Source organism: Barbatula barbatula (genome assembly GCF_947034865.1).
Source record: "Barbatula barbatula genome assembly, chromosome: 14".
NCBI classification, from domain to species: domain Eukaryota; kingdom Metazoa; phylum Chordata; class Actinopteri; order Cypriniformes; family Nemacheilidae; genus Barbatula; species Barbatula barbatula.
In genome coordinates this window covers 277,543-305,042 of record NC_136777.1, presented here as the reverse complement: position 1 = coordinate 305,042, position 27,500 = coordinate 277,543, and the positions used below count along the sequence as shown (strand labels likewise).

The 27,500-nt window shown below is 40.2% G+C and overlaps 1 protein-coding gene across 2 annotated transcripts in view; it reads right to left on the bottom strand.

Annotated features, from left to right (window-relative positions):
* LOC306904099 (adhesion G protein-coupled receptor A1-like) overlaps positions 1-27,500 on the bottom strand; it is a 41,741-nt gene that overhangs the window by 6,985 nt on the left and 7,256 nt on the right. The window contains exons 3-11 of one of the 2 annotated variants that reach the window (XM_079473762.1): positions 26,711-26,894; positions 26,407-26,556; positions 23,476-23,637; positions 22,978-23,187; positions 14,383-14,560; positions 13,827-14,029; positions 5,489-5,616; positions 2,005-2,128; positions 254-405 (exon numbers count right to left, since the gene is read on the bottom strand). In XM_079473762.1, the coding sequence (XP_079329888.1) occupies positions 254-405; positions 2,005-2,128; positions 5,489-5,616; positions 13,827-14,029; positions 14,383-14,560; positions 22,978-23,187; positions 23,476-23,637; positions 26,407-26,556; positions 26,711-26,894 (1,491 nt within the window). The remainder of the gene's footprint in view (positions 1-253; positions 406-2,004; positions 2,129-5,488; positions 5,617-13,826; positions 14,030-14,382; positions 14,561-22,977; positions 23,188-23,475; positions 23,638-26,406; positions 26,557-26,710; positions 26,895-27,500) is intronic. The other variant, XM_079473763.1, reaches the window with a different exon arrangement.

Below are 27,500 nucleotides of genomic sequence, written 5' to 3'. Positions count from 1 at the left end.
AGGTGTGCCTTAGGCTGGCCACAATAAAAGGCCACTCTCAAATGTGCAGATTTACTTTATTGGGGGTCCGGGGAGTCAGAAAATCTTCGCAGTCATTAGTTTGACATCGGTTATATCTGCAGACCTATGAATCTTCACTCATATTAACAAACCACTACTGTTTGAATTAAATGCGAAGTGTCAGCCGGTTAATTCATCCATCAGTCTAACATGCTGCCTGGATGAGACGTTGTGTGTGTATGTGTGTCTGTACCTCAGCATGGGTGACCTGGCCGGCAGAGAGGGAGGAACGTCTCTGTCCTGAGGCTGCGGCACTTTTCTTGTCACCTGCTGGTAAATGTTGCATGCCGTCGCACCCAACCAGAGCATACTGGACAGAGAAGAGTAATGCAGCACCACACCGACCTGAAACACACACACAACCAGCTAATAATGTACCAGACACCAGCTAACACACACACTCTGAACACAGGGACGGATTATGACATTAAAGGCCCCGGGGCCAGTTACCTCCAAGGGCCCCCTCACACAATGTTTCTGTTCTTTACCTTAGCTGCGCATTCACAGTTATAGAAAGTGAAAGTTAAGATGATAACGAATATTAAAACCGTTCTCGTTCTGCGTCACTAAAGATAATCTGTACAGGGTTTATAGAAGGTCAATGTTAGCTACACAGCGAAAAATCAACAATGGACCAAATGAAGGCGTATGAAACACACATCTTTAATTAAATCAATCAAATATACACATTTTTAATGCATCACATAAATGAAAAAGGATTTCTCATCATAAAATGCCCCTGTGACACATCATCAAGCAAAAGATTCAGAAAGTACAATTTGAATGTGCTGTAAGTAAATTAAGTAAGTTAAATTGAATAAGTTAAAGTAACATAAAACATATGTTGTCATGATTTGTTGATCATTTATTTTTAAAGGGTATTTTCTATAGCATATGGGATCCATAATTATATTGTTGGGCTCTCTGTACCAAACTGGATGGCACAACCTTGAAGCCCAGGGCCCCTTCAGGATAATGGTAGTCAAGGGCACCTGGGACGTAATCCATCCGTCTGAACATGAGAACATGGAATCATGATATTACAAATTATGATATTTCATCACCTTGGAATTATAAGGTTCTATCTGACAAATATCTCTATTAGACACTTTTTCCAAAAATGTCACCAAAATATCTGAAGACATAAACACATATCCATTATTCACTGAGAGATTTTAAAACAAGAGGAAGTCAAATACTTATTTTTATCATCCAGACGGGCACCGTTCATGATAAATCCACACACATGACACACACACACGCACACACATGACACCGCAACATTACTGCGCCTCTACGTGTGTTTCTGTGTCTGTGTTGCTTGGCAACCGCTCGGCTTCTGAAGCACTACATTGCTTAGCGGAAGAATGATTTTTTTATGAAAAAGATTTTTTGTTCCTGCGATATATGGAATAACAGCTTTACAAAAGCAATAATAGTAGTTCACAGTGACTTTACTAACACCACACACCTCAGTTTATCTAAATTCACTGTAAAACACAGATCAGATGCTTACACAACATTCCTGTGTTAAAACATCACTTTCTTCATTCACTTATGCATCGGTCTGTTTGTGGTGAATAATTGTATTTTCACTCTATTCTAATTCAATCACACTGAGACAATGTTTGAGAGAGAGAGAGAGAGAGAGAGAGATCCATATCATCAGGATTCAGTGAATGAGAACAGATTCCATTACACAGATTATACTGGTTCCTGTCATCCATCACTTGAGCTAGACCAATCAAATCCAGCGGTTCTACAGAAACCCTTTCAGATGAACAGAGAGATGCAGAGACAGAGAGAGAACGTCAAACAGGTTGAGAACCCCTGGTTGTTGGATGTCATAATCATAAACAAAAGCACGCACACACACACACACAAAGAATTGATTTGAGGGGCTTTGTGTTGAAAGACAGAATGTGAGTGGGTGAGAGAACTCACGGCCTGGCAGATGATGGGATACTTGATTCTGTTGATGCCTCCAGCAAACACAGCGAATGTCAGAGCCGCGTGGAAGCAGAAATTCAGGAGTATGTGCCATCCTTTCTGACCGATCCGGATTGTGCTGGAAAACACACACATGACATATGGTCAACACGTGTAAATCTCTAAATGTGCCGCTGAGTGCATTAAAAAGATGAAACACATAGTCATGTGACAGACAGAACGACTGGATCATTTTACAGTTTTTCTCCATTGGCTCATTTCTTGAAACAGAAATTACATTCTCAATATTCTAAGATCATTTGGCCAAACAGTCTTACAGTTCAGCACAACACTATAGCTCACTTGCAAAAGCTCATATCTCTCTCAAACCTGTTCACTCATATGTCAAAACTAAATTTCTTTCTCATTTAAACAGTCAGTGCCCCCAAAATGCTTCGTCCCTTTGGCATTGTGTAAGCACTGCAAGTCAGAATGTTTAGATGTTTTGTCACTATGGCAGAGGACCATTGAAACATCACTCATGTCCACCTTTCAGTCTTAGCCCCGTCCTTCATTGACAATGGTTACTGTACTGTCATATTGTAGGTGAGGCCCTACAGGACCTTTCTCATTTTCAGGGATCAAATCAAAATGAAGGTCGTCCAAGAAAAGACGGAGCTTCTGTGTATTGTATGGACCAGGACTGGGGATGTGAGTGGCCACACCATTCTCAGATATGCCAGCACACATAGTTGTATTGCCCCACTCGCTGGCCTGGGACATCCACCGTGGCCCGGTGGCCAATAATATTACGGCCACGTCTTCGGCCCTTGGCCAGGTTGAAGCCAGATTCATCCGCAAACACGAGGATGTGAGGGGTCTCGTTTCCTTCCAATGCCATTATTCTCTACAATAGCGGGGAAAAAGAAAACATCAAATCAGTCATACACTACAGTTACAGACAATTACATAGGAATGTTCAATGTTCTCCACTAGTTCACTACTGGCCACTACTCCTGTGGTTCCAAACCTGGGGTACATGTACCCCTATGCACTACAGGGGGTATTTGACAGAAAGGGGAGGGGGGAAATCATCAATGACTAGGCTTACTGAAATGTAAATCAAATATTTTCATACCTGGATACACAAATCACGTAAAGTGGATACTGAAAAAAGTTTGGGAACCACTGCTTTGGATCACCAGTAACTGACTTACATGTACATACTGGTACAGCAGCTCTTTCACTCTATCAGAGTTCCTCTCAAATGGTACCCTGTAAATTTGCTTCATTGTCATCTGATGCTTCTTCAATATACGGTCTATTGTGGAGATGCTTATATAGTTGATATTTTGGAATATGGCATTGTCTTGTAGGATTGCAGCGCGGATCTGTCTCATTGTGATGGCATTATTTGTCATCACCATGTTACAGATCTCTTGTTCATTGAGAAGTTTTTCTCTGCCACCCGTGCAAGGTTGTCGTGGAAAACTGTGTTTTTCCAATGTTTTTCTTGTCATTTTTAGTATCATAACATACCATTGAGGTAAGATATTACTGTAGGCCTATCACACACACACACACTAAATGAGTAGGTAAATGTGTAAATATATATATTTCATGCTCTATACACAGTGTCCTACTACATACCTGTTTTCCCTACGAAAGGTTTGGATGATGGAGGAGACTGTAGAGCGAGGCACATTAGGCTGCACTCGGCGACCTGCCTCCGCCATTGTGGGGCCATGGTTGATGACATGGTCTATAATTGTGGCCCGAATTTCATCCGGGACAGCATGGTTTCTTCGTGCTCCTCTGCCTCTTCCCCCTATTCCATTACCACGCACCCTTACTACTCCTCTTCCTCCTCTTCCTCCTCTTCTTCGTCCTCCTCTTCTTCCTCCTCTTCTTCCTCGAGCAGGCAGTTGCCCTTGTTCATTTACTTGGCCAGGTGCCTCCATGTTCAGAAATTGTACTGGTCCTGCATGGTCAAGCTCTTTACATACATGTTTGACAGCATTTACAGTCATGGACAGCACCTGTCAGGTAACTAAGCATACTGTTTAATTGGTCATCTGAGATGTGCGAAACTCCTCCTTCGTTAGTCAAGTTCTAGTTTCACTTGACTGTCAATTGCTGTAATACATTTATAAAATGTTCCAAGGGATTCATATATGGTATTCATGGTATTATGTTCTTGACTAATTCTGACAATTGAACAGACTATTGTGCATGTGATGACTTATACAATGAAATGATGCTGAAACGTTTTGGAACGAACAACCATTAGACTGAGAATCGACAATCAGTTTAGATCAACAAGATCAATTCAATTAAATGTAGGCTACCTGTACTTAATCATTTGCAAAGATGCAGTGAGACATTGAGACATGTACTTAGACATTTGCAATTTGATCAAATGAATGAGAAATTCAATTCTGTTGTAAACAATTGCCAAGTTGTTTGGTGGTTTGTCCATGTTGTTTTGAGAATGTAATTTCTGTTTCAAGAAATGAGCCAAACCAATGGAGAAAAACTGTAATAAAGTGATGAAAGTACCTCTATCACATCATGAGACCGTTAGAGGCGTTCACATGAGCTAACCCGTGACCTGAGAGAACACACTACCAACAGAACATGACATCAACACACAATCCTTTCTCAATCTCAGTGGAGACACAAGCACACAGACATACACACTACTGTACACACACACACACACACACAGACAGGGTATGTAGACATCTCACTGGGTCAACAGCTTTAACCTGCCATCCCTTCACACAGTTGTGTGTGTGTGTGTGTGTGTCACAGGCTGCAGGACTTCAGATGTGAATTATTTTCTGACAGACTTTAAACAGAAACCTTTACATTTACATTGACTCTCTTGACAATTGTTGGCAAGATCAGAAATTGAACGGGTTTTGATGGAACACTGTTAGACTCTTTTAGATTCTACAGCTGCTTGACTCAGACGTCTGGAGAATATAACTGCCTTCATTAACATATGACTTCATGTTCACATTTCTACAACACTCCCCTCATCATTGCTTACAGTTATACATGTGACTTTCATATCAAGTCTAGCTGCACACACTCTACATGTCTACCAATACAAGATATGATCTTCATATACATTACCACAACACAATCTTAAATCCTGGGGTTTATCATAATAAACGTATGATTATCTCCTAGTGTTTTGACCAGTAGTGTCTGTGACATCATCAGAACAATTATTTGCATCGTAAAACAGAAACAGCATGTGTGTCTCATAACTGACAGCAAAACACTGAACACTCTACAGACACCACGACAACGTGAGAGTAAAACTGACAGAGAGCAGTGTGACAGACTGTTACAGGATTAACTTCACTTCTCTGCCTTTGTGTGAATGTGTGTGTGTGTGTGTGTGTGTGTGTGTGTGCGTGTGTGAGCATGTGCGTTTGTATATGTGCGTTTGTGTGTGTGTGTGTGTGTGCATGCGTTCGTGTGGTACCTGTGGTGCACTATGTAGGTGATGATTGAAGCGAACAGACAGAGGAGCATGACGGCCGTGCAGGCGTACACCACCGGGTGCAGGTAATCTCCAGGGTACGGAGGGAAGGACAGGACCTTCTTCAGATCCTAAAGAAGACACACAGATGATGCTGAGTAACCATGACAACACTCTGACTCAGGACCCGTTTATATTGAGTGGGCATTTTTCACAAATCAGTGTGCCGTGTCTTGTGAAAAGACCTCGTCTCATGTTCTCTGGAGCGACTGTTAGCAGAATGAACATAGCAAGAATACTACAGTATGTGGTTTTAAACACATCATTCTGAGCTCAACCCACCACTCTCTACACAGTTTAAACACATCCTCTTTCACTTTAAAATAGGTTTCTTTCAAAAAAATGTCACATTGCAAAAACACAAATAAAGTGAATCTGAAAAAGAGAAGATCATAACAATCGATCAGCGCGAGACACGAGCTGATTCATAATTATCATTTAAATCTTTGGACATCATTGATCAAACAGCAAATGAGATTTCCTGTGACAGAAGCTCAAGATCATGTTAAAACAGGACTGAACTACACGCACACGCTCACATGCACACACACACACATAGACACACACACACACACACACACTCACACGCACTCACATGCACACAAACACACGCAAACACACCCACACAAACACACATGTCTGGTTTATTATCTCTGTGGGGACCGTCCATAGGCGTTAGGATTTTTATACTGTACAAATTGTACATTTAACCCCTAAACTTAAAGATCATAGCATATTTACTTTAAAACTGTTTGCTTTTTTGCATTTTTATTTTGTATATATTGTTCTGTAAATTTTATAAGCTTTTTTTGCCCATGGGGACCTCAATTTTGGTCACCACGGTGACACGGATCCCCATGTGTTGGTGTGCATTCAGGTTTAGGTCCCCACTTGGATATAAAAATAAGGCCTTACATCTTTTCATCATGCAAAGTAAACATCTTTCATTGATCTCACATCTTACTGTACAAAGAACAAACACAATCCTCTCATACAATTGTACTGTCAAAGTCTGACTGTAACCTTTATAGATAAAAGACTGAACACTAATCTATGGACTGAACTCAATACAAACCTTTCTCTCTGACTTTCGTATATCTCTGCTTTTGTGTTTCAGTGAAAGACGGGTTTGGAATGACAGGAGCATTTCAACATTTCAACAGAAGTTTATAACAGTTCAAATCTAGTCTATTACTTCTGACACGCTTTACCTGATTCTGATGATGTACTCTCTCTCTCTCTCTCTCTCTCTCTCTCTCTCTGTCTCTGTCTCTCTGTCTCTCTGTCTCTCTGTCTCTCTGTCTCTCTGTCTCTCTGTCTCTCTCTCTCTCTCTCTCTCTCTCTCTCTCTCTCTCTCTCTCTCTCTCTCTCTCTGTCTCTCTGTCTCTGTCTCTCTCTCTCTCTCTCTCTCTCTCTCTCTCTCTCTCTCTCTCTCTCTCCTCTCTCTCTCTCTCTCTCTCTCTCTCTCTCTCTCTCTCTCTGTGTGTGTGAGAGAGAGAGAGAGATGCAGTGTTTCAATTGGTTATCAGAATTCAGTAGCAGAAAAGTTGAAGTATTAAGACTTGTTAATATTCAACTTTGTAAACAAGGCGAGGGATTACGTCTCTCTCTCACACACACAAATCCTCTGGTGTGCTGTATGAACATTGGCTGCTTTGATCCTCTTATGAAACTGATGAAAAACTGAAAAATGCATTTGAGACGAAGTCAACCCAACCACACAACTACACTAGACATCACACAACACAACAGCACTTGCTCCACACACACACAAGCCTAACCTAACAGGAGGAGAGGTGAGAGGAAGTGTGAGGAAACACACACATGCACTTTTACAACACACGTGAGCTTTAAACGCTGTGAACCACTTACATTTACATTTATGCATTTGGCAAACGCTTTTATCCAAAGCGACATACATTGCATTATCCTATACATTAATACACAGGTATCTGCAAATTTCCTGAGATCCAACACACAACCTTGTGTTGTTAACACGATGCTCTTAACACTGAGATACAGGAAAGCTTGTCATGAACCAAATGATGTCATGCAGATGAACTGAGCTGTGAGCTGATCTTCAACTTCTGCTGTGTTTAACACCACAGGCATTTCCTTCCGCATATATTTAAAAAAACAATCAAACAATAAGAAAGAGAAATCACAGACGGGATCTCTTTAATATCTCAGTTCAGTCAGAGCAAGTGGAGAGCAAATGGAAACTTCTGCTTATAATCTCATGTTTGTCTCAGAAATGAGAGGATTGACTCTTCTGTTTCAGAAGAGCTCAGAGATCTGCTTTCATGTGTTCACCAAGATGAATTGTGTGTAAAAACACTGTGCTCAGAAAAGATTGGATATAAACTGATGGAATCACATTGATCTGGATGTAGACCACACAGCACTACACAGATGTGTGAAGATTACGATGAACATCTGTCAGAGCGAGAGCGATGTCCCAGCTGACACATCAAGTGTGTATTTCATCATGAGTCATTATTATCAGTCATAAAGCAGCAGCAGCAGCACCGAGACTTCATCACATCAGATGTAGGGTCTCTCTAACACATCAACACCGACGACACTGTCCTCAACACTTCACAACAAATAGACACGACATTTCAGAAACACATTATTTATCAAGGTGATATGTGCTGGACTGACAGAATATTGTTTTGCACTTCATTTATTGTTATGCGGCTTTACTGTATTGAGAACATAACGAGAACTGCAATTGAAAGATAGTGATTTATGATAAAAGTATTTCAATTAAATGAATTTTCAAAACGTCAAAAATCTTCAAGAAATTCTAACAGCAGGATTCATAATTCTTGCTCTTCAGATTTTGCTGTGAACTGTGACACGCACGTCTCTTTTGAAGAGGAACATCATCATACATGTAGATTTCTGAGGCGTGTGTAAAAACACATGCAAACAGGGCTGTAAGCATCAGTTGATCGTCTTTTTATGTCATGATCTGCGATGATGTCATACACGAGCGTGTAATCTCACACACATTAACAGATCTCTTCCCGTCCAACACACATTTAAATACGTGACGCTCGCTGGATTTCACCTTTAACAATCCTGCACATCTCTCATCTGACCTTCAGGGATTCCCATCACAAACACACAACAACATCAGAGAACAACTTTAATCAGACAGTTCCTTTCTCAAAAATCATGAGGAACGGTAAAGTGTGTTTATTTGTCACAATGTATAAAACATCTTGTGACAAACTGATTATTCCAGCAGTAATGTTGTAAGAGGTAAATGTGACCTGGACATGTATTCAGCCTCTACTGTCAAATAAACACTTAACATTTCATCTCAGGACCAGATCTCAGTCCTCGTTCCTCTTCCTCTCAGATATCAATAAAACTGATTTATTATAATAAACAGTGATGAAAGAATCTCCCTCTGATTCACAGTTGAACTAACAGACAGAGAAGAGAGAAGCAGAAACAGCTGAGATAAACCCTTCATAGGTGCTGCTGATGTCTCTGCTTATCTCTTCCAAAACAAAATTACACAGAAGCCATTTTCCCTCCGTCTTTATCTTCCACAGGACAACACGCACACAGTATTACTCCAGAAACAGAAAACCTCAAACCAACACGCACACGCTCACACTGTACATCATTAAATCAAAGACATCATCTTTCTTATCATTTATATCTTTAAGTGTTTATTTCATGTGATGTTTTGAGTAGATGCTGCACAGGTTTGATTGTGGTTTCACTCCTGCATTATTATATTGATGCAGTGAGTAATGTTCATCATCATGAGACGCATTTACTGCGCGTGTAAACTGATGTGTGTCACCTGACCTCCTGTGGTCCAATCCAGCTGAAGACAGCAGGGTCAAAGGTCAAATGTACTATTGACTTGCACACAGTTTCTTTGCACACACACACACACATACATACATACATGCAAGCACACACACACATGCAAGCACACACACACACACACACATACATACATACACACACACACACATACATACATACATGCAAGCACACACACACATGCAAGCACACACACACACACACATGCAAGCACACACACACACACACACACACACACACATACATGCAAGCACACACACACATGCAAGCACACACACACACACACACATACATACATACACACACACACACATACATACATACATGCAAGCACACACACACATGCAAGCACACGCACACACACACACATGCAAGCACACACACACACACACACACACATACATACATGCAAGCACACACACACATGCAAGCACACACATACACATACATACATACATGCAAGCACACACACACATGCAAGCACACACAAACACACACACACACACGCACATACATACATGCAAGCACACACACCGACACACACACACATACACACACACACACATGCAAGCGCACACACACACACACACACACACACACACACATACATACATACATGCATGCAAGCACACACACACATGCAAGGACACACACGGACACACACACAAACATACATACATACAGGCAAGCACACACACACACACGCATGCAAGCACACACGCACACACAAACAAGCACACACACACACAAACATACATGACAACACCTACATGCCATCTTTCACTGAAACACAAAAGCAGATATGCGGATGACAGAGAGAAAGGTTTGTGTTCATGAGCACATCATCTCTCATTCTGAATGACAACAGAAACACAACAGACGTTACTCACTTCCAGAATGTCGTGTCAGGAGAAAGATGCACTAATGCAGTCTGTGTGCGACTGCAGCCATGACCGCCAGAGAACAGATGAAGATTCACATCAACGAGTCACAATCTACATTTAACCGGACATTAAACATCATCAACAAACCCCAACACAACAATAAAACTGATATATCACTTATTGCTCCCTGAACTCTTTGTAAGTCACTTTGGATAAAAAGGGTCTGCTAAATAACTAAATGTGAATGTAATAAAGAGGATTTGATTAATAACAAATCTAGTATCAGGGAGAAGTGCCCAGGACCACCGAGCAAACACATAGGAACACTGAGTGAGCAAATTCTTTTCCTTCATCTTCTCAACACAACCTTTTAAAATGAGAATAAAGAGATAAATATGCATGTTACAGCTGATCTGTTGAGTTTATCTGAACAAGTATTTCTTGTGTTTCGACTCTAAAAACAATCTGTGAACACAAACATGTGTTGATCATCAGGTCAAAGGAGTGAGGTTGAGAACATTGATCTCTCATTTGTTTTTAAAGTCCATCTCTCATCACTTCATCTCTTTCTAAAGTCTCTATGAAGACACAAAACATTCACACCAACAACACATCACATCATTTGATGCATAAGAGTGACAGTTTACCCAAAGATGAGAATTCTGTCATCATTAAATCCCCCTCACGACATCTCAAAGCTTTTTTTCTGGAGAACACAAAAGAAGATATTTTGATGAATGTCGATAATCAAACAACACATCGACTTCCAAAACCACAGAGACATTTCTCAAAATATCTGCTGTTGTGTTTCAATGAAGAAAGATGTTTTTCAATGTTTTTATTTGGTGGTCTGTAGCTTTAAGGTTGAAAAAAGATCTGGCAGCCCACACAGAATCTGTGCCCACAGTTCACTGCAGAATAAAACCTTTCCTTCACACTCCTACTTGTGTTTGATACACATGTTGTGGTGTTGTTTCGGCTGTATGTAACACATTTTTACCGCGTTTACATCAGCTCCAAAAACCTTCACATAACAACAACAACAACAGACTGAATGTAAAACCAAAAAAGCACTTCCAGACATGTATGTTCTTATACACACGTCATACACCAGCTGCTCGTACATTCACAAACGCGTTCTTCACCTGACCCGTCAGCGGCCGTCATTGTTATGTAGTGGACACAAAGCTTTAGATTATAGATAAATGACGCTGGATTACATTCAGACTGAGTCAAGTGATTTTCACTGAACCAAAGCTTCTCTGTTCAGGTGTGTGGATGGCTCTACGCTTCCACCTCATGCATGTGACTTATTGATTTACTAGGAATTTGAAATCAATATCTATTTTCTTTCAGCCTGCAGCAGGTGTCTGAGCGACTGACCGCTGGGGGGTCGTGAAGGTGAAAGACACAGCTGAATGTGCATGAAACAAACCTCCCATCAGCAGATTTCACACAAACCTTCACATCTGCTCGTCTCAGACGAAACGGCTTCATGTGAAGAGCTGGTCAAAGGTCAATGCAGGAACATTGACACAGTTTATTTACTAGATCTATGTAAGTGCTGAATTATTCATCATTAATTGGCTGTGTGTTTTAAAGCGAACATGATAACAAATGATCCCCAATAAAGATCAACAGACCAACAGATTAACATTGTGCTGTTTATCCAAGACACAATCAGATTAGTCAACAACGAATGCAATGGGACAGGAGCTGTCTATGAATAATCTACAGTTCTCATAAATCCAATTCATTTAGAAAAGAAAGATATGATAGTCTATATGATTTTAGAGTACATGATAAGGAATGGATTATTCGCCAACACTGACTACAGCAGCTTCGGTACGATGTAAATGAAACAAGATGAGAAGAGAACCGAACCAAATAAAACACCACGACAGCGTGTGTTCTGTGATCTAAAGCAGACCTTGTGTCAATGATCTCCACTAAACATCTCCAGCTCAAGAGCTGCTGGCATGAGATGGAGCAACAGGTCCAGAAACAAGCAGATTCCAGGCGGCAGACAGACATCATTCTCTCTCATTTCAAACGAGGTTTCGATAGATTGAATGATTTTTAAGGCTCTTTTAGCTCTCACTGCGGACTGCGGGTGTGGTGACTGCATCAGCTCTCTCTCTCTCTCTCTCTCTCTCTGTAACACTCTCTCTCTCTCACACACACACACACACACACACAGTATCTATCCACAGTCAAACCATAAATATATCGCGTTATTCAACATCGCCCTTCTTCAACGCGCATTACAGTGAATCTGTCAAATCACTTCGGTCTTACGAGCACATACTGTACCGTAATACACCCAAATCACACCCGATCTTCCTACTGGAGTGAATCCAGTTCACATTTAATGCGCATTCAAATCGTTTTGTTATGAAGTCTTGCGCAATTGTCTGAGAATCCCTTTGATCCCTAAACATTTAGCGCCTTTAACACCGGCGTAACTATAATGAAAATGATTTGACAACGTGTCTCAAATGTACGTATTTCCAACACGTTTTAACACTAAAGTGCTTTCGTGTGCCGGACTGACCTCCCAGTCGATTGAATCCCAGTCGTCGGTGAACATTCGGCGTCTGTGAGCTCGTCCGCTCGGCGGCACTACGGATGATCAGATGCCATTGCGCTCCCGGTAAAACCGCATCAAATCACTGCCGTACTCGCCGAAAATCGACATAATCCGAGCAAGAGAGTGACTGGAGACTGATACACTCATGCAGAGGTTTGGGGTTGCGCTTTCCTTTACATCGGAGCTGCGCGTAAAAGCGCTGCGCATCTGAAAGCCGTTGTGCCATGAGGAATTAAAGGGGCGCAGGCAGACACGCAGACACACACACAGTCGCATTACTCATCTACCCGTGAATACAATCTAAGGTAACATGCACAGCGCTTGTTCAGGCTCAGGGTTCTTTTATGAACCTTAAAGTGAAGAGAGGTTTCAAATCTAACGGGGCTCGAACCGCCAGCAGCATCTTTACCAAAGGCTGGTGGTGCAACGTGTTCGTCAGGAACAGTAACATGGAAAAGTTGTCTCCAACCTTTTTGTGCAATGATTAGTAGGCTATATATATATATAACCACCGTTATACGAAAAAATACCGTGTATAAACTATAGCTACTGTTGAAAAATGATGGTGAATCTGTGGTTAACCTGGTTTAACTAGTAACTACGTTTTGTTTGTAGTAGCCTATTTGTAGTGGTTAATTTTCTTGAAATTTGCCTAGTTATTTGTTATTCTTATGTTAAACATGCTGCCGTGTATATATAAGGAATGTCATTTAAAAATGTATTTAACCTCATCACCAGCACACCGGACTTGCCTTTTGTTATGTGCACAAGACGCAATTTGTACCACAATAACAATATTTAAGATACTATGTTCTCATCGTGTTGCATTGACTACTTCGCAACCTGCTCAACAACAACAAAGTTGAACGCATTCTGATTAGACTAAATGAACTGGGACTCATAGAGTGACAAATAATGACCTTCAGAGAACTCAAAAGAGAGAGAGAATGATTACCATGAGCACGGCGATGTTGCTGTGCTGCTGTGCGCAGCGGACGCTGGTCGTGTTGTGTCCGGAGCCCGTTATGTGGCACCCGTCCGCCCTCCAGCCGCCGTGTCCATCCAGCAGGTCAAAATCCCAGTGTGCTGCGATGGGGTCTACACCCACCGAGAAGTGTCGGAGAGCGACGGTAACGGGCTGCACGGGGCTACACCCATCTGCACATGAGAGCAACACATTGCGTCAAACAAAGTCCTCAAGTCTCACAGTGCAACTATATGAAATACTCGTGCGATGACACGGACAGACCGAAGCGCGCTTGTGTGACAGCTGACGGCAGGTGTCAATGTCGTCCTGGTGCTCTCTTCATGAAACATCTCGTTGTTTTTTGTGAACGGCAAATACGCGCACGTGTGAAAACTGTTGCAGCAGCTGCATTACGCACGCAACGCGACTCTGTGTGACGCCGCTACAATATCCCATCTAAACGCGTGTATTCCTCTCAAACACTCCATACGTGCTTACGCATATCTATAGCGTGTACTGGAAAAAAAATCGCAGCCATTCTTACCTAATTTGGTGAACGCAACTGGTGTGGAAACGCTTCTGCGCTTGCCATCATCCGCAAGATTTGAAGAATTGCCCGTGCACGGAAAGAGTTTCCCATTGCGAAAGACAACGAGCTGCAGTTTACAGGTGCAGTTATCCACAGGCAGCGGGAAATGAATGGAGGCGATGGCCAGTGTGTTCTGCAAACGGGAGAATGGATGTTAAGCGCAGTGGCATGTGATGCGCAGATGCGCGTCTGACAGCTCTTCTCGTTGACTAGAGGAAACTGCTGGGGGAAACAGTGGCTTTATCGCCGCAGAGATGAGGATGATGTTGCCCACCTCTCATCACCTCACCTCCCCAGCAGCCCCTGATACCCAACTGATGAAAGAAATACATCTCCATCAATCTGCCTGTGGAGGAACATCACCGCATCTGTTAGCGGCGAACGCGTCAATGTCAACAGCAAACACCTGAGGGAGAAACAGCATGTTATTCTGGCCTTTCAGAATTCAATTTTCTAGTTTAAAGCAAGCCAATAAGCAGATGTTCAGACAGACATAGAGCACACATCTCGGAAACGGTAAATGTGGTTAAACTGCAACGCTGTGTGACGCATTTATGTTGGATTAAATTTAGTCATTTAACGTCTGAAGGGTCTCCTAAAGAACCTCTACAAAGGTTTATTATTCATTACTTTAACAGTTCAGGTGCAATACATCTATTAAAACCATATTGGCAGAAATTGTAAAATTGATCAAGTTTATTTCTTTATCACTTCTTAAAATTTGCATCGTTGCAAAGCAGCTTTACAGAAAACACATTGTAGAATAAACAGGAGACAAGTTCAAATAAAAGTCTTTGGGGTATAACGTTGGACCGCAGTATCATTGATTCTGTTGTGCCTTTTTTTGGGAAACAATTATAAGAAAGATCATTTGATTCCCAGCGGGTTTTATCTCAAATTCAAGTGCCACACATGTAACAAAGGTCCTGTAGAGCGCATGCACTTGAGAAGGTTGCAGTCAGCATCAGCAGAGCTCCAGCAATGAGAGTGAAAGAGAAGAATCAGCAGACAGGAATTTCATTCACAAAAGTGGGAAGCACTTTATTCATCATCACATGATTTCCATATGTGAGTCACGGCTCCAGAAGAGAGCCAGCATCCTTTACCCAGAGTGCACTGGCACATTCCAGAAGCACCGTTTGGACAATTCTGTGAAAATGTCAACCTTACCGTGAAAAAATAAGGGTTTTTACTATGGTAACAGCACAGATTTTAACATTTGTCTCTCTTTGATCTCTCTTCAAATTTGTTTTATATTTAGTGCATGATTGTCATAGTTAGGTAAGTGACATTTCAGGATTGTCACATCCATAACGCTACACATTCCTCATAAATGGACACATGAAAATATCTATTTATGTTCTATAAAGAGGCATCCCTGCTCATTGGATATTATTGTGCATTTTATTTCACAGAAACCCTACAATACTCCGTCCTTTTATTCACATCCATAACACATGTTTATTTCCTTTCTTACAATAGAAAATGTGTTCAGAGACTGATATTTTTTATGTTAAGACTCTATCAACAAGGGGTTTAGTCATATATAAACATGGTTCAATATATTCGTAACAAATTCTGTATTTTTATGTCACGTCCATAATGTTGGAATTGCCTGTTTGCTTTCATATGTAAAACACGTGAGCTCTATTTTAGTTTTCTATGACGATGGTAAATCTAGCATTTTTATAGATTTACTTGTATTGATATTGAATAGTGCTCCTCACAGTACATATACATGTTCAAAACAATGCATGCATGTACCAACCTTACGTTGAACAATGCAAACATACAATTATTGTAACGTCACGAAATATGCAGGAATAAAATATTTCACATAAAAACGGACAGCTATTTTTCTCTACTGAAAAACAAATATTAACAAATGCAATGATTTTTTTATTGTAAAGGTTCATACTGAACATGATATAGACAGTGATGTGAGCAAGTCTAGTATTCTGTTCGTTTCATCCATTTTAAGTCACACGAATGTTCTAAAAAATAAAAAACTTAACCAGCTTTGTCTTTATTTCCTTGCTACACATCTCTCCATGAGTGTTAAGAATATTAACAACATAAGATGAGATAAAACACAATGAATCTACAGTCACCTGTTTATCTAATCCACACACATCTCTTATGCGTCGACTCTTTTCTATTGGTGAGTTTGAGAGCTGATGATGAATGATGCTTGACTGTTGCTATGACAGCCCTTCCTCACAGGTGACCACATTCCAGAGGACAACCGCCTATTGGATTCTATCTTAAACCGCTGGCGAGTAAACAAAGACCGTGCTGTGATATTGTGAGGAGGACATTGATTTTCATTTACTCTTGTGAGAGAAAAGAAATCTCACAGAAACTGAAGAAAAATACTCAGGCTGTCACCTACACCTCTCTCTGTCTCTCTCTCTCTCTCTCTCTCTCTCTCTCTCTCTCTCTCTCTCCGTCTCTCTCTCTCTCTCCGTCTCTCTCTCTCTCTCTCTCTCACTCTCTCCGTCTCTCTCTCTGTCTCTCTCTCTCTCTCTCTCTCTCTCCGTCTCTCTCTCTCTCTCCGTCTCTCTCTCTCCGTCTCTCTCTCCGTCTCTCTCTCTCCGTCTCTCCGAAATGTGCAACAGTGGTTATCAGAATAAAGTTTTGTCTAAAGATACTATAAAGTATAGTCTTGATGCATCTTAGTGTTAATGTGCTGATATCAGTACTGTTCAATGGAAATGCCAACATAGAACAGACGCTATTAAAAACCCTGCTAGATTATTACCTTCGCTAAAGAGACAAGCTCTGAATTATAAACCGTTCATTTGTGCCTTTCTTCCACTAAAATATCACCAGAAGTGAAAGAGAGATGCTTGGCATCGACACAAAAACAGTCAAAAAGCTTTTTGACAGAGGAATTGCTGTCTGAGATTGTGTGTGGCATTACTCAGAGAAAGAGATAAAGCTACACAAACAACATTCACACCCAACAACATATACAGTACAACAATCTATACACAAATCATCAGTTAATGGTTGTTATAGATCCTTTTTTCCACCACAAATCACCTTTTTGTGAAACAGACAAGATTGAGGTTCCTTCTGAAACCATAAACAATTCATGTATGTGTGATACTAAAATGTACTAAAAATAACACCAGGATGAATATACCAAAAAACATGGTAACACTACGGTGATTTTCAGAAGCTTTACACTACACAGAAATCTACAGGACTCGGGTTTGACTTCAGATTGTGTGCCGTTCCTCTGGACTCTTTATCGTCAGAGGACTAAAACAGAACACCAGACATGAAGCCTATAAAAATCTAGCGACTGAAGAGGATGGATGAAGATCTCAGTTTATTTAAAGAAGCCTTTACTATCATTACTTACCCACAGATAGCAGTTCTTTCATTCCCTTTATGAATCATGTTCTCCGGTCGACTCCCACAGCACAGACGTCATGTCACGTGATAGAAGAACACGACTTTAACTCTGAAAACATTCACATGATCCCGGTCTTATTGAGAACAGTTCAACCTCTTCACACAGTTTCTGAAGTCTCAGAAAGACTGTGAACCTATGGAACATAACACACCTTCACAAGAAACCCCACTGACATTGAGTAATTCATTCTCGAGTCTGTCCAGTGAATTCTTCAAAACTAAACTTGAATGGACAGTTCACCCAAAACTTTTAATTCTATCATCATTTATTCACCACTTGTGAGTCTATCTTCAGTGGAACACAACAGAAGATATGTTGAGAAATGTTTTGTCTCCTTCCAATGGAAGTCAATAGAGTTCAGTGTTCAGTGTTTGATGATCAACATTCTCCAAAATATCTTCTGTTGTGTTCTGAAGAAGAAAGAGACTCAAACAGGTCTGATATGACAAGAGGACTAATGTATGAATGTATCAATAACCTTCTTCTGGGATTCTAGAAAATCTCTGTGAGTATAATGTCAAACAACATTAATACAGTGACAGGAGCGAGGTTTTGACACAATCTCACAACAAAAACCCAACTTTTTACCATGTGGCTAATTCAACCAATCTCATTCATACATTTTAGAAGGATTTGCTTTCGTGCCGGTGACATTAGGGTTTCAGAATTGCTTTTTTCTAAATCACACATTTTTGTACGATTCGCAAGTTACGAATTCATACGAATAAACCCCCTCATCAAATTCCTTCATCAGATCGGGTCGACTCATCCAGACACAATTAAACACTTAAACATCCCGTCCATTAACTAGTACGCTTGAATAGTGAGAGTAGTAGTATGCAAGTGATGTATGCTATTCTAAAGAAAGCCAAACTCTCAGCATGATGATAAGTGTCTGATGAATTGTGAGTCCATACACCTCAGATATACTGACATTACAGCGCTCGGCTTTGAACTCGATGGCAGTCAATTATTTATTGTGTTTTTCACACACTCTTTCAAGTCAAGACTGGAAGCCTTCTCAACATCTCCAGCTGTTATTGCACGTGAAATGTGTCTCTTCTGAGAAGTTCCTTCAGTTGGCATGCTAAGAAACCCCAAGATTCATCCGTGCTGCACAATAATACAGCCTTCAAGACAACGTGACATCAAAATCCTTACATGAACATCATGTCAAAAAGTCACCTCATGTCTGTCTGATCTTTTAATCAAATGTAATCGTTCGCTCCACCTCTGAAATGTCTTTTCATCTGAAAAAATCACCAGAAGCAAGCGACGTTTCATCCACTGCGAATCCCATTCTGCTCCAGATTCACACAGCTAAACCATCCAATCCCGTCCTCCTGAAGAAAACCAGGCCGCGTCCTACATTTATTCTCACAAGTGAAATGGAAAGTGATTTCACAGTGACTGCATGAGATGATATTCTGTGAACATCACAAAAGAGAAAGTAAAGCAAGTTTCAGACAGTGTGTAAGTGATCTGATCAACCATCACATCCAGAAGCTGAAAGAACCGAGAGTCTGTTTCCGAGTGAAGTGCTTCGTCACAAAAACAAATGCAATAAAATTACCTTTTCTAAGCGGGTTTCATCAAAAACTTTCAAAAAACAATCTTCAGCTTTTGACTCATTCTCTGAGAGATAAAGCAGATTGTGTTTCATGATAAGTGTCTCTCTCAGCATCTCCATCACTGCTCACATGTTTCTGGTTAATGACGGAAAATGGTTTCAGTATCAGACTGACAGTCCACACTGTGAGTCTGGGGATAGATCTACAGTAACACCATATCAAGACATTCATCATAAAATATGAAACAGAGTTTTAAAACTCTGCTTTTCACATTGACATCAAACATCACTTGTGTCATCAGAGAACTTACATGAGTTGTGTGAATCACTGTCACAACAACACAACACAAATCTACTGAGAACAGAAGTTCTGTACAGTGTAATACATCGACAGACATTCAGTGCTTTTGTTTTTTAAAGGAGCAAAAGTTAGACCAAGAGATTTGAAACAGGAGACTCAAAGGAGATTGTTGGGTGATGCTTGCGAAACCATTAAAACATCATGACAGTAAAGATTTGAATTATACTTTTATAAACATTATAAACATACTTTTGATATAGGAAATAATTATTGATGTATTTAATGTGGCATAGCTTGTTCTGAAAAGTGGTGTTCATTTAATAAATCGTGTCTGCAATAACGTTGGGAATATTTATCATATATCTCACAGTTCCCAAACTGTCATTTGGTGAAGGTCACTCGGCTGTTGCAGTGCGTAACACTTTAATACAGTTTATTCCCATGACTTCAAATGTCACTTGTTCGTTGGTTTACATGTGTTTGTGCCTGGACACTGGATGCACAAGCAAGCTCTCTGTCTTTCACAAAAATAACTTATGAGTGTGAGCAATGGGAGGTCACGTTCCACGACTTTTAGATGGTAATGGCCCCTAAACAATACACACCTTCCACAAACATTTCTTAATTTCTTCCAAAAACAAGTGGGGACATGTCCCATCCGCAAATAAGCCTATGATTTTATTTATTTTTCTACTGACATTCTCATAACCGCGTCCAGATTTGTCTGAGAGCATTATGTGTTGTAATTTAAACGGAGTAAAATGAAAATATTGAAAAAAAACATTTGGATGTTCAAAAAATGTGTCCAGGACTGACATTCTCATTCTCGGTAACGTTTTAAAAGTTTTGTTCAAACATTAAATTAGATTTTATGTGGAGAAACACATCTAGTATTTTTCAAATGGCTAACAATTTAAAATCTTAATATTCTTGTCACGCTGTGTCCACGACCTTTTCCCTTCTCATGACCGATACATATAGTTTTCCACATTTAAAGAAATTGTATGTTCAAAATATAAAATATAATTCATTAATGTCTTATTATGTATACTACGATGCTTTTGCATCACAGCTTGACTTGTTTTCAGAAAAACATGCTATTAGACTTACAGTTTTACATGGTTACGGTACTGAGAATTTTTACGGCCGTTTTTTGTAAGACCATTTTTTATCGTTTTAAACTGTCAATAAAAGTTTTGAAATGAATATCTTTAAATATGTCATATCTTGTTTTAAATTAATATAAAGGGAAAGTGTTTTAAGAAAAATCATGTTTGACATCTTAAAACCAAGATTCTGTGAGAATCACCCACCGACACTAAAACCAAAACCCTCGTCTAAAACGTTCACTTTTAAGAAAAGAAATAGTAGTAAAATGAGTAAACTGAGAAACGGTGTTTGATCTCCATCATCAGTCGAAGCATCACCTCCAGCCGTGTCTCTCTCGATAAACAGTTTCACAATCTCTCTTCACTTATCAGTCATTGGCTGGTTTCACTGCACATCACGTGCAATCCCACAATGCTCCTGTCCTCGTTTCTATTTCTCCATCACTTATGTGACATAAACAGTGCCAGATAAGTGTTACTGAAGCGAAGGCTTGTAAAGCTTTCCGTACACTGACAGATTCATTAGAGTCTACTAACAGATATCACAACATCTCAGTGTCTCCCGTGTCCGAAAACATGACCAAACACACGAACTGCACAGGCGCTCTCCAAAATGACCATCACAAACAAGAGACAGACAGACAGAGAGAGAGAGAGAGAGACAAAGAGAGAGAGAGAGACAGAGAGATAGAGAGAGAGACAGAGAGAGAGACAGAGAGAGAGATACAGAGAGAGACAGAGAGAGAGACAGAGAGATAGAGAGAGAGAGAGAGAGAGAGAGAGAGAGAGACAGAGAGAGAGACAGAGAGAGACAGAGAGACAGAGAGACAGAGAGAGAGAGAGAGAGAGAGAGAGAGAGAGAGAGAGAGAGAGAGAGAGACAGAGACAGAGGGAGAGACAGAGAGAGACAGAGAGAGAGAGAGACAGAGAGACAGAGAGACAGAGAGAGACAGAGAGAGAGAGAGACAGAGAGAGAGAGAGAGAGAGAGAGAGAGAGAGACGGAGAGACAGAGAGAGACAGAGAGAGAGAGAGACAGAGAGAGAGAGAGAGAGAGAGAGAGAGAGAGAGAGAGAGAGAGAGAGAGAGAGAGACGGAGAGACAGAGAGAGAGACAGAGAGAGAGAGAGAGAGAGAGACAGAGAGACAGAGAGACAGAGAGAGAGAGTCATGAAGTGTCTCTTTGAGCAGAAGGCATCAGTCATGCACTGCTTAAAAATGTTCACCAGATGCTCAGAGTTAATAAATAACATCAGTTCAACATCCTTACTTAATACATAAAGTGTGTGTGCAAAAAACATACACTCTCTCTCTCTCTCTCTCTCTCTCACACACACACACACACACAAACACACACACAATTCAATTACAATAACTACAATATGTTTTATTATGGATACAATATATTTTTTCATGTGTATTAGCTTTATTTAAATCAATATTAGTGTGTTGTCATCTATTTTTTTTTACTATTTATGATATTCACAAATATTTGACAACTAAATGAAACCTTATTCCTATGGCCAGCAGGGTAGAGCTGTAAATACTATAGAAATGAATGGTAGCTCATGTTGCAGTGCATTTTGGGTATTTCTTACAATCTGGCATGAGTGAATTAACATCAGTTAGCAGCTTTTTCTCTTGTTGCCGGCACTGATGTAAAGGTCCGGTGTTTGAACCAAAATAAAGGTTTTGACTGAGCGTTGAACATTGACTAAACACTCAAAGCCTTGAACTTTTTTTAATCAAGATGATTTGTAAAGTTCAGGATCTCAATCCTCACAGCACATCCAGATTCATTTAGATCATTAAATTAAAAAGCTAATGAATAAATTATCTTCTGCTGGTTTCAGAAAAGGCCAACATCGCCCGGGGGTGTGAAAGAACATCCAGGAGCCTGTAAACATCTTATTTATCAATTATAACAGAGGCGTCTTCTCTGAAGTGTAGTTCATCACAAACACTTAACCTTTACCATACTCCTCTTAGAACACGAGATAATCCACCATGACCAGCACGTGACAGGCCTCTCCAACATACAGCGATGTGCTGCTGATGGACACTGTGTTTACAGTGTGATTGTTCACGGGTCAAACTCAGATTACTAGGATCAGATATGAAGGGCTTTGAAGTGTTTGCTGACTCTTACCTGACTGAGCTGAGTCATGGGTGATCCTGAGACGTTGACAGTGTGACACCTGAAGTCTACCAGAATGTTCTGTTCTGACCCGATCCCACCTGCACCCTCGCTGTCAGACACAGGGGGCGATAGAGGCGAGTGCTGAACCACAGTGCACAGTAAACCCATGACACCAGCCGGTCGGATCATAAAGGCCTCTAGAGCAATGTTAGGAGAGACCTTCGGTGACACACACACAGAGAGAGAGAGAGAGTTTGACCTACTTTTCTCACACTAATTGCTTGTTGGAAATAAACATCAGTCATTGTATGAGGAGTTCCAGTCAAGAACTGATTATGAAAATATGAAAAGACTAAACAAAGAGTCCATTAAGCATCAGAGTGAGTAACCTACATTATCAGAGCAGCTGAGAGACGGCGACGGGTTTAACCGAATGTTTCTATAGTTTTATCAATATTTACACAGACATGAGATTCCACTAGTGATATAACTGTATGAGAGGATCACCTTTGACATGAGCGATGTGTTTGTGTTGAGCGTGACATCAGCGATCCGTTCCACACATTGAACCATTCGTGTGCAGGCGCGAGCTTTATTCTGAGCCATCCACAGGACGTGTTCATCCGCCCGCATCATGTTACTGGCAATGTCCAACACGTGATCGCTCAACTACACACAAACATACAAACCAACAGAGATCATACAAAAACAAACAATCAACATCCAACACGTGAGACGCTTAAAGGGGTCATATGACACGGCTAAAACTAATATTATGGTTTGTTTTAGATGTAATTCAGTGAAATTACACGATTTAAGGTTCACAAACACTGTATGTTTCACACACTACATGTCTGTATCTCTGAAACACGCTGATTTATTTCAAAGCTCATGACTCTGAACAGCGAGGTGCGCTGTGATTGGCCAGTTCACCCGTGTGTAGTGATTGGTGGAATACTGCAAGCGTGTGAGGGAAATGTAACGCCTCTGACCATATTTGGAACATCAGGTTCCTCTTCAATTGTCTAGAAAGGTACGCCCACCTTACTTGTGTTTACATGTGGGCGGTCTTAGTCAAATCATTCCACGAGCTGATGTAGATTTGTGTGGGTGTGGCTACACGAGGTGTTTCAGGCATTCGCTTTTAGAAAGAAAGCATCTTTTGATCTGACACTTTCATTTGTGCGTGTCTAATACATACATGTGCAACTTATAACACACCAAAGACACAGAAAAACACATATTCACACCTTATGACCCCTTTAGCAAATTTAAATATTACAAAAAAAAACATTTTCTATATTTTCATAATGCTCTATTCATGCTTTTATACTTAAATTTGAGTCGGCACGTTTGAGTTTGGTCGCATATATTTTATAGAAATATAACATTGCAACCCTTTTTGTGATTATACTTGATAAAATCTTTTCTCAGAGGACAGAAACAAATAAAGCGTAACATTCTACCAATTTTCTATTAAGGACTGCAAGAAAATAACTGTAATTGTGCATCTGAATGAAAGAAAAGTGCTTTCCTCTTCTCTTTCTTGTAAAACAGCAAATTGGAAATTTCATGGATAGCAATAATAATTATATTTTAGCATTAAAATAAATTGAATTGTATGTATATAGCGCTGTTTTAAGTGCATTTAGAAATAAAGTAAATAAATTAAAAACAGTATATGGTATTGTAATACACGTTTTTCTCGATGTAGTGTACGTAAAAATTTGCTGGGTTTTAATGCCAATCAGAATCGAGTATTCAGACAGACCATACAGGACACAATGAGACCAGACAAACAAGACAAGACAGAAAAAACTGATACATCACATTCAACAGACGGATTATTAAAACAAAGAGTCTGTGGTACTGTAAGATGTGTCCTTCATCAGGTCTGAGATCAGTGGTGTTCAGTACAAAGGTTTATGTTTTAAAGCCTCTATTGTGACTGAAAGATGAATATTGACTGCATGAGCCGAGAAGTCAATCTCCATAAATGTAATAACCATGATTCAGTACGAGCCTCAGAATGTATTAATGCCCTGAAAATCAGAGCTTTTCCAGTATAAAGAGGCAATAAAGATTAGTGTCTCTGCCTCAGAGGGAGGATCAATTACAATCCATTCTCTTGAGAACATCAGAACGTCCCTGTAATGATGTCCGTAGCACTGCTGTGACCTCTGACCCGTAACTGACCCATTAGGATGTCTCTGCAGACAGCAGATGAGCAGTACTGTGATGTAATCTCGAGTGCAATTACCACAACGCGGGAGATTAACCGCCATAGACTCATTTTTACACTGCTTTACCACAGTAAATGTTCTCTGTGTGTTGTGGTACCACGGAGACACATTAATGACATTCAGTCAAATGAATTTGCCCATAGCGAGGTTGAATTTCTGCTCATTGACCCTCCTTTCAGCGTCCCTGCAGACATGACAGGACTATAAGAGCTGTTGAAATGCTGAAGACGTTCACTCATCATGTGTACACAACACCTCCAGCTCATAACAATGTGCTGTGACTCAAACTGCATGTAAATGACACAGCGGCAGCCGGTGAGCCGCTCAGGACAATAATACATCAGTTCAACACAAATGAATCATTTTACAAAACATGAAGATTCGTTCATTTCTTTTCCAAAGCAATGAAATGCTGTAATGTCATCTCTATTTATACAGGACTCATTAAACACAAATAATCCACATGACTCCAGTGGGTCAATAAATGTCTTCAGGAGCCAAACAATTGGATTGTGAGAGAAAACGTTTCAGCTCATTTAGCAATCCAAAGTCATATATTTATTGAAACAACAGATCAGTGCAGTAAGTTATAATACATATGTGTCAGCGTGTTGATATTGATAAATGTCACGTGTCTCGAGATGATCATAATGCATGCTGTCATGTGTGCTTTATAATCAGATTTCACATTATTAAAATACTGATGAGCTCAATATTAAGGGTTTTCTCTACAAACGATTCCTTTCATTTCTGAAAACAGTTGTTACGCCAATGGTGGATGTTTGTGCTTCAACATTGAGATCCCTATATGAGTAGATATTTATTTTAAATAATGAATTTGAAATGATGTTGCAAACATCTGAGATGACATAAGGGTGAGTAAATCATGAGAGAATAAATATTCCTTTAGAGAAAGAAAAAAGGTGAGGCTCTGCAGGTAAATGTGTTTTGTGTAACTGTTATGATGTTATTGAGAGATATGAATATAATAGTTATACTATTTCTCTCAACATTACCTGACCAAACTCAAATATGAGGCGTCATAAGCTTACTGTCATTATGCAGCATCAACACTATGTGTACTCAGGGGGCACAGAGGTGGGCAGAAGTGCTTTATCTGAGGGCTTTATTCTTCAAACAGCCCATGCATATATTTGCCCTCCAGACATTGTTAATAATATAATATAATTCTTACCTCTCTGAGATGATCCACCAGACGTGTGATTCTCTCTACGAGGTGTGTGACAAATATGACATCCATCATGTCTCCAAAGAGCGCCGCCCTGCTGGTGAAAGAGGAGATCTGCTGCGCTAAAGTCAGAGCGTTTGAAGCGTTCACAGGTATCTGAAACAGAGAACGAGATCATAACTCTGGTGTTCCTGACACACATATCAGAGCAAAACAATGAATAAAGAGAAATATATTTGATAACTCATATTATTGAGATGGAGGGGGGGTGAATGAAATAACATTTGACAGATGTGAAGGTTATATTCACCTGTGTGAGTTGATGTAGGGTGCGGGTTAACTCGCTGGCATAGGAACACTGGTTGTAATCGTGCTCTGTCCAATGGCCCGTGCCGTCACACCTGCGCCACGCCCTCTTCTCCTGAGGGGCGGAGCTATAGCTGGCTTCTGCACATGGCAGAAAGGCCATGAATCCAGCCAAAGTCTTCGGCCACCTGTACAGTCAGCACATCAGTTTATGTATTATGAGTAATAAACATAATAAAACAATACCTTTAAAGCATACTTTACATATGTGTACTTCAGTAAGGAATTTGAAGGGTGCTTATTTTTTGTAAGGGTCGATATTTTTGGTCATCTAAAGCAGAGGGTTTCAAGCTGGAGAAGACGATTCTAGGGGTCCCCCCCAAAAACAAAAAGCCAATACTTAAGAAGTCTACTGAACATTATAACCGTTTCATTTAGAAGTGTTTATCTCTTCTTTCTTGCTACATATAAACAATCCTGGAAAGTGTTCATTTCATCTTTATAGTTTGTCTTCCTCACTACGGCTCCCTTTTTATAACTCACTGGGTTTTGTAAAGTAGTCTTAGTACAAATACATTTGAATTAGAAGATATTCTGTTCAGATTTTTACAGGACTCTTATTTTAGCCAGTTATTTAATATGTTGTCTTCACAATATCACACTTATTATTTATATTTATTTTTATCTTAAATGTTTTTATACAAAAAATATATTTCAGGAAGGGGTCCTCACAAAGGATTCATCGTATCTGGGGGTCCCTAGCATGGTAAAGTCTGAAAACCCCTGATCTAAAA